General features: G+C 42.4%; 1 protein-coding gene across 1 annotated transcript; it reads right to left on the minus strand.

Annotated features, from left to right (window-relative positions):
- Positions 1 to 3,867: 3,867 nt before the first annotated feature.
- LOC147631622 (tubby-like F-box protein 3) lies at positions 3,868 to 8,859 on the minus strand. The gene is made up of 4 exons (XM_086808155.1): positions 6,588 to 8,859; positions 6,158 to 6,245; positions 5,838 to 5,970; positions 3,868 to 5,052 (listed from the first exon to the last, which is right to left on the minus strand). Exons 1-4 carry the CDS (start codon positions 6,957 to 6,959, stop codon positions 4,392 to 4,394), a joined length of 1,254 nt encoding a protein of 417 aa, XP_086664281.1. The 5' UTR covers positions 6,960 to 8,859; the 3' UTR covers positions 3,868 to 4,391.
- Between the last annotated feature and the right edge of the window lie 460 nt (positions 8,860 to 9,319).

A 9,319-nucleotide genomic window follows, 5' to 3' on the forward strand; every position in this document is an offset into this window, starting at 1 on the left:
TGATGGATGCTTGCTACATAGGATTGGTTGTAGGGTATCTTCTTGCATTAGCCTCCCCTTCATCCCCCTCCTTTTGTGAGAGAACCATCGCGAAGGGCCATGCCTGCTACATAGGATTGGTTGTAGGGTATCTTCTTGCATTAGCCTCCCCTTCATCCCCCTCCTTTTGTGAGAGAACCATCGCGAAGGGCCATCTCTTGTTGCCTCCATCTATGCATAGAGAGCTCTACCTTTACCCCATCAGCAAAAGGAGGATTTCGATGTGATACAGAGTGAGGGCGTGACGGGACGAACTAATGCACCCACAGAGGGACGAAGGCAAGACCCAATGATACATGCTTCGGCAAAGCTAAGGTAAGCTCTTGACTTGAATATTGGCCTAATTATCATAGATAAACAAATGTCGTTCCTAGGGCTAAACGTTACGCTACACTGTTGTGGTGAAGCTCGGACAAGGCCTAACATGTTTGGTTGGGCCTACCCATGCTTCTGTGTACCTATTGTGTGTGCTGAAGCTTTGGAGAAGGCCAACATGTTTGGTCGGGCCTACCTATTCCTCTCTATACCTATTGTCACTCGATAGAGAACGCACTCGACATCGTTTTGTTTATTACCATATGAGTCTACCTCTCATTTCGTTTCTCACCATGAATTTGACTTCTCCTTACGTGATAGAGAAAGCAATCAACATCATTTTGTTTCCCCTGAAGCAAGTTATATCCTCAAGAAGAATCTCTACCCTTGTAGTTCGATTGTGTTCTCCATAATTCTTCCACATCTTCTTTGTTGGTTTCTCTACTCATTCCATGCGCTAGTCTTTACCACTCACAAGCTCCACTCTTTTCCACACAAGATATAAATTTCAGAAAGTGTATTTACTCCATGCAACCTACCAATTAGCATATGATCAAACAGCAAGAAAGGAAGAAAAAGATTAGTGAGCATAAGCATGTAAAATTCCGTTAGAATGTTCAGAAATTGGCTTTTTATACAAAGTGTAACACGTTCGTTTGTTATTCTATGTAAGCAATACTCAAATATATAAGCTAGGTTTATGAGTGTAGCTTTTTGCATGGCTTGTTGTTGGACTGCATTAATAAGATGGCTAATCTTTTCATTACTCAGAACTCAAGAGGAATGAAGACCTGCCAAGGATGCTCTGCTCCTACCCACCACATGTCTTTCCTGTTTTCCCTATCAAATGGAATGTTTCAGACCTCTCTATAGAAGATCAAAAAGGTCTTGCCAGTCAAGGTTTTGGTGAATATCTTGTGTGCAATTTCTTACTGCTGCTGCTACCCTTTTTTTTTCATGTTTGTGATAAACTACAAGGAGTAGGTCTCAACATGCTATATGTTAATCACCCTAGTTTGCCGATGGCCTAAGTTGATCCAACACTTGCTTTTTAAGTTGATCCAACACTTGCTTTTCACATGTTTTCTTATGACAAGTATATGAGTACAACAATAAGTAACTAGAGTGTGTGTTTGGCTAACACCACTTCTGCATGTACTTCACTTCCTTTGCTTTTCACCACCTTTTTCAAGGCAACTTTACTGTGTAAGTGTTTTTTCCTCTAATAAATGTGGATTGTATTATTGTTTATAGAACAACAGGTCCCTAGTCATAAGGATAGAATCTTGGTTGCATGGCTGAAAGGGCATGTAGCTCAACTCATAAAATCGTCGGGTTTCACGATGAAGACCCAAGTTCGATACCTACGGGCTACACGACGGACGACAGCAAACGCAACATGCACAAATACACCCTTTCGAAAAAAAATCCTAATTGCATGCTATTAAAGTACATTTGTTTAAATTATTTGGAGCTCATTTGCTTTAAAACGTATTCAAAGTACACACACAAATACACCCTTTCGAAAAAAAAAATCCTAATTACATGCTATTAAAGTACATTTGCTTAAATTATTTGGTGCTCATTTGCTTTAAAACGTATTCAAAGTACACACACAAATACACCCTTTCGAAAAAAAATCCTAATTGCATGCTATTAAAGTACATTTGTTTAAATTATTTGGTGCTCATTACTTTAAAACGTATTCAAAGCCTCAATGCAGAATATTTTCCATGAATAACTATTCAATGGGCATGTCCTTTGACTATTGTATGGGGGGTGGCACATTGTGTGCTAAGGTGACATATGTAGCCTTTTTTAAAGTAACAAGGAAGATCTAATTGTATTTTTTGGTAAAGGATAGTTTGCATGACTCAAATCTCAACCCAAAAAAAAAAAAGAATAATAAGTTATATTTTTTGAGACAGACTTTTATATATACATATAAATAACTTCTTAAATTATATAAATATTTAATATTTAAACTATGTTTAGTGAATCCACTTGGGTTTGAATCTAACACGCACAAATACACCCTTTCGAAAAAAAAATCCTAATTATATAAATATTAAAACTATGTTTAGTGAATCCACGTGGGTTTGAATCTAACACGCACAAATACACCCTTTCGAAAAAAAAAAACATGCTATTACAGTACATTTGTTTAAATTATTTGGTGCTCATTTGCTTTAAAACGTATTCAATGCTGGGCATATCCTTTGACTGACACATTGTATGCTAAGGTGACATGGCCTTTTTTAAAGTAACAAGGAAGATATAATTATATTTTTTTGTTTAAGGATAGTTTGCATGACTCAAATCTCAACCCAAAATATATATATTTATTTATTTATTTATTTTTATTTTTTAAGACAAACTTTTATATATACATATAAATAACTTCTTAAATTATATAAATATTTAATATTAAACTATGTTTAGTGAATCCAGGTGGGTTCGAATCTAGTTTCGTCGGATAGTCTTTTTAGGGCTTTTGGCATAGTTGCTATGACATTAAAAAACCTCTCAAAAAGTGTGTTGTTTGTCGGCCGAGTTAGTTATCAACAAACTAGGGAAAGGCAATTATCAAACAAGGTTAGGTTGACGACTGAACCAATGTTCACAAAAAAATCGACGTTTAGTGTATTATTTACCGGTTGAAATTTCAAAAATTGGAGTGTCTTTAAGAAAACCAAACTACTTCTACAATTTTTAGTTATAAAACCAAAAGATCTCATCATTTTTGAGCTAGAAAATAGGCCAGATTTCAATGTCTTCTTTTTTTTCATTGGTTGGGAAAATGTAGCTTAATTTAAATAAATACAAGTTTCTGCAATTATTACACCTGCATAGTTGGCCCACAGAAGCGACTGGAGCAATGCTCGAAAAAAACTATGTTCTCATAATTTGGAAAACCTTCATATGTAAAATTAAGAAATCAAGCTATAAATTTACAGGTATTTTTTAAAATTTGAAGGTGATAATACACTAAACCCCGGTTTTTTTCCCGAGCACGGGACTGGAGCTTGCAAACAAATCCAAAACAGTTATTGCAGAAGCAAAAGCTCAAACAAAAGCAGTTGGAGATGCCAGCCCGCCTTCGCGTGTGAACAGCCCCACAGAAGAGCTGGGAATCTTTCTCTGAGCCCTTGAAGAAAGTGCGCTGATTAATCTAACCCGTTTCTTGGTTTTGTCATTTAAACTCGTTTATTAAATCCAAACTGTCACAGGTGTGGTCTCCGGTTTTGCCTCGGCCCTTTCTCGGGTTTCATATCTGATGATTCATTGAGCTTCACAAGGCGCCCGCGCATGCGTATACCGCATGAGAGATGACACTGTAGGGAAGGGTTGCCTGAAGGCCGTGAGGAGGTTGCCTGGGGGCCAGGCAGCCTTAGAGTAGGGTCACGGGTGGGAATTGTTGAAGGCAGCACTGGGTGCCGCACAACCTTAGGTCTAAATAGAAAACATAATGACAGACTCCATGCCTAGTCTACCTACATCAATTCAATTCAATTTTGAAACTTTGCAACCGCTAGCATTGATTGTTCAATTCGAATTGACAACCTTGAGGTTCAAAGCCTCAGAGCACAAATGTTGCATGTGAAACAGTGCAAGAAGCTCATCTCAACAAAAACAACAGAGCAACCACTTACAGTGGGCACAGTAAGCCCACAACTCCCAAATTTGCCAACCTGGGCACCATTGTGGAAACAGAACAAACCCTAAAGCACCTTACGAGACGACAAATCTCATGGATAAAGGCAGCAGCATAAAGTGCCCAAAGAACACAGAGCAGCCCTTGTTGCACTTTCATGATAGCGGCATGCAAAGCTACTCCAAAATGCACCTTCTATTGCAGTCTGATTGGATGAAATCCCAGTCATCTACTATCCTCAAGTGGCATTCACAACAAGTGTGGAGAACCAAGGTTTATTGTCGGTACAAGGACCACTGCAAGCTCTTCAAAAGGAGCGAGTTGTTAAAATATTGGTACCCCATCATGATAAGAGATGTCCTTTGCCATGCCCCATCGGCTCCTATTCACATGCCAGCTTTGTGTCGAAACTACTTAAACAAATCGTGAAAGCTTGGAAAGCAGAGAGAGGGTATCGGTAATCCATGGTGAAGATGTCTTTGCCAATCTTGCCAAACTGCAACAAGACCTTGTCCTGTTCACTTTGGGGGACAGCCTGGTTAGCTTCGATAGCTGCAACTAGCTGAAAGTTCTTCACAGAGGCTACGGTCACACGCCCTCTGAAATTCAAGCACCAGCATTGCAGCTGTTCATGCCACCGAGGGGCCTTGTTCTTCAATACCAAGGGGGTGGCTTTGCTCTCCATCTTGCTTGCAAAATCGAAGTTAATAGTGCTGAGATCTGACAGTGATTTGGAAAATGTTATTGAAGAAAAAGAGTCATCGACACAGCTTGGAAGCTCTGTGAGTGTCGGGGCGCTACCACCGATCTCCATACATGAAGCCGGGATCGAATGCAGGGTGCATTGCATGCGTCTTGGCCCTCTTGTACCCAGCACATTCAGCTCGTATGCAATGTGTGCCACATTATAACTGCCTGCTGGGACCTTTGGAGACACTTGCGTGGACCCTATGCGCCTACATGCTCGGCTGGTTGATGCTATGGCACCATTGTGTGGAGGTTGGCTGTCATAGACAGTAAATTTGGTACCCAAAAAGTTTGACCTGCAAAAAGTCCACCACAGTAAGTTCAAAGTCCAGCCAAACTAACAAAATGCACCCTGATTTGATACATTACCAATGGGCCAACTTGCGTTATACCCAAGGTGAGGGTGCCTGAGGAAGGGGGACAAGAGGAAGAAGGAAGAAGGGCCGCAAGAGGAAGAAGGAAGAAGGGCCACCGGGGGAGGGGGTGGGGGGAGGGTGCATCACCTTTGTACACAGTTGACGGTCTTTACTAACTTCTATGTATCTGACTCAATGTAAACTTACAAGAGATGATATATACATCCACAAAAACATGTAAAATAGATCTATTTGTTATTACTGTCTGCACATAAGTGATACGGGGATTTTCTTAGAGGTGATGACCAGGTACTATACCAACCCTTCTCAGCTCATGAACATTGACATGGAAATCACTGCATTAGCCAATGGGTCAAAATAGTCTACTGATTTAAGACCCTCCTAGTAGCCCAACGGTCAGGTCCACCTAGGGTTAATCACTAAAAGCAATGGGGTAAGATGAGATCCTAGACCAATACATAGCAGACAGGATGAATCAAACCAAGGGGTTTAGCAGACACGGCATGAATCAAAATAAAGGGTTTAACAGACATGATACTTGCCAGAGATCTAACCTGCCAGGGAAGACATCTGTAAAGTCTCTAGACAAACTTATCCACATGTAGCCCGAGTAGTTCAGAAAAACTTATCAACGTATAGCCCAAGAATAATACATCAAAAAATTATCATGGAATAAAAAAGACTGCTATGAGCAGATGACAGACCTCAGTTTTCCAACATAGCTGTTGCTTCCTCTTGACATGTCATCTGCATTCAAGGAGATGATGTAATCTGTGCTTGTAGCTCGCCTGACCTTGCGAGCTGCCAAGAGAAACTTACTGTTCTCCACGAGCAAAGCTGCAAACCAAGAGATGAAATCAAGATCAATTTTGACAACAATAAAAGATGGGCGTACTTTTAAGCAAACAGATGAATGACAAAGGGCATTATAAAATAAACAAAGAAAAGAATGACTTCACAACACCAAAGTAACCAAACCACTAAAACAATGGGAAGCCAAAACGGGTCTGCAATGAGAGCTTACAAGGTGAGAGACCAAGATATAGAAAATAAGTAGAGCTTGCCCTGTCTCGCTTAATGAAGCATTGCATCAGCCCTTCCCGGGGGCCAGGCTGCATCCATGTCCAAGATAAACAAAAAAAAAAAAATCAAAAGACTGGTTATAACATTGAATAACCCAGCTTGCAATTCCCTTACTTCGCAGCAACCACATGACCAGAGGCACACATGCACCCCCCATTCCAATAAGAATTGCAAAGAAATGGAAGCTTCTTGATTTACTTCACATGCTCCTATGTCCCGATTGCTTTCGCAAATGCAAATCAAACTTTCAAAAATATACTAGTTCAAGGTTAAGGTAGGAAATAAATTTGCATTGAACCAGAAAGCTCCATCTGGTCAGTCTTTTTTTGGTTATTGGTCTTAAACACATGAGAGCAAAGGATGGTTCTTACCTGCTTGAGGGATATGGGAAAGGTGAGCTTGCCAGACTCCTCTGGAGTTTTAACAAGCTCTTTGGTGATCTCCCTCCATGTTTTGCAGACTGCAGAGCAAGCAACAACATCCTTTCTGGCGGGCCAAGAGCCTTCGGCAGATTCAACCCTATGAAGAACATCTCTGAGAAGCTCAGGAGGCAGGTTAGCCCAGCAGCCTTGCTCTGGTATGTCATCTGCTATGACAGGGGATGCATCCAAAACCACGCTCTGAGACCGAACTCTTCTGCTGTGCAAGAAACTCACATCAAAAGTCCTCCGGGAAATGCTGCCGATGTTCTCCTTGATGTCTTTGAGGTCGCGGACAAGGCTTTTGAGAGGCATTGGAGGCATCTTCACAGAACTCAAGTCAGATTTTCTCTTCTCTCAACAAAGGAAGAACCAAGATGAGGTCCTTTTCAGTCTGTTCAGAGGCAAAGTTACAGGGTTTGCAGCTGTGTGAGTCAATATGCCTTGACAAAAGGGTCCTGTCTAAGCTTTATCTAGTCTGATGGCAAGGCCACATGTAACCAACTGAAGAGGGCAAATTTTTTTCTTAAGGTGGCATGGTTGTGAGCATAAGGTCCTCTTTCCCGAAGGCTTGAAATAGGGGCAATTTTCCTTTGAAAACCAGTAAAGCCCTTATCTCCTGGTAGAAATCACAGACGAATCTTACAGCATGTAAGAGAGAAAACAGTGCTTCACAAATGAGCCCAACGCTTTGTTAAAAACCCCATCTTCAATCGAGCAGCTCACAAAACAAGCCTCTCAGATGCTCCGATTAGGGCCTATTGCGGAGCTAACCCACAAGGGCCTTCCTGCAGAAACAAACAACTCCGGCGTGATTATCGCTGACTTGTCACCAACAAGCAGCAGATCGCAATGTGTGGACGATGGACCTCAGCTATGGGCCTTTTGGGCAGCTGAGTCTGAACAGGTCAAGCGTTGTCTGCCCAAGATGCAGACCGAGTCAGGCCTTGTCTGCCCGAGATCTATTTGGAGCATCGTTTAGCTGGCTGATTCTGAAGCAAAAGAAGAGCAGAGTGAGGCAGAAAGGGGGTAAAGGACGTTGAGAAAATAGAGAAAAATAGGTTGAAAAAAAGAGCCCTTGTCTGTGCGTGTGTGTGTGTGTGTGCGCGCTGGAAGAAGATTTCAAGGTGCCCCAGGCTGGCTCACGATCTCCTGTTAAAAAATCTCTCTCACTCAGAAGAGCACTATGCCCGAGGGGCACAAAAGCTCTTTCTCCTAGATGATAAACGATAATGATGAAGAAAATGATGAGCAGAGGTCACGCCTGCACGCGCCCTTTCTGCTTGCACAGTGTGTGGAAAGTCGCCTTGCTTCGCCCCGGATGTAAGCAAAGCCACCTTGCAAATCCCACTGGAAGCTCTGATTTGAGCCCTATATCAGGAAATTTCTCACCTAGCAGACGCCTTCTTACTGATACAAACCCAGCCAGCTTAAGCGTAAGTTGCAGCCCCACCTCTAGAACACGGCTACTGCTACAGCTCTACTGTGGAAAGCAACTGGGCATCAAAATGCAATTAGACCCACCATGAAGAAGACGGTTTTTACCACGAGGTGCAACCAAACCCACCTCCAAAACCACTCTCTGACAAATGGGTTACGACCGGGAAGGCTAAAGAGACCACGGATTGGAGACAAAAATGCCCAAGTGCGCCGAAAACCCAAATAACAAACAAGGGCATTTGACGTCTCGCACAACGCTCCACTGCTACTATCAGCTTTCACAAGCACCGAGGCGCTGGTCGCAGCAGAAAGCCTCGGAATTCCTTCACCACCACTGCCCAGAAAACGGCGCATGAGCTCCTTTTCCCGTGTCCCCCTCTTTTCCCATACCCCTCCCCTCTCGCAGCTCTCCCCCTTGAAGAGAGGAGGATCGCCGGCAACAGCAAGGGCACAGTTTCTCTCACGAGATCTCGGATCTTTCCGACCAAAAGCGCCCACAAAAAAACGAGCAATGATATCCCAATTTCCAAACCAATATCATAAAAGAAAGCCTCGGAAAACTGTTAAGGTTGTGAGGGTTCTTAACTCAGGCACACGAGCTTAGTAAAAGCCTGGGCGATCACAACTGGTCGAACCCAGCTCACCAGTAACGCCGCTCGCAGGTGTGAACGTCCCAATCCTTCCACGTGGCCGAACATCAGACACCGTCCGATCCCACTCTTGCATCGGACGGCTGCACCTAGTCAACGTGTGCCTGCCATGGCCCCACTTGATATCGGCATTTGATTTAAGGGGTTTCAAAGTTTAGCCTTTAGGAATAAAAAAAGGTATCCAATGTTCCTTCAAACGGATAGCGTCTTCCCCAACCATCTCTACCTAAGATATATAATTCTGATAAGCTTTCCAAAAAGTGCCTCCTCCCACCCATATCTTTTGCACCCTCACGCATAGGGTACCAGACCAAAGGGCCAAAAGTAGAGAACACTCCAAAATTGGCTTGCACCCCCAATGGTGTTGAAATTATATTGGCTTCACCTTCAAAAATCAAAGAGGTTTTCTCTTCAAAATAAAAAAAAATTGGGTATCAACAGAAGGCCACTTGAAGCAAAATTTAGCAAATATGCCTAAAGGAAAGGCGGAGGTTATTTCTAGGCCTTCAAGTTTTAGCCTTAACCCCCACCTCTAGGGTACTGAAGGCACCACTAAAAGAATGATGTGTAAATTGTGCTCAGGTTTGGTCCTTG

Source organism: Cibotium barometz, chromosome 14 (genome assembly GCF_041138505.1).
Source record: "Cibotium barometz isolate CiBa-2024 chromosome 14, ASM4113850v1, whole genome shotgun sequence".
Classification (NCBI taxonomy): Eukaryota; Viridiplantae; Streptophyta; class Polypodiopsida; order Cyatheales; family Cibotiaceae; genus Cibotium; species Cibotium barometz.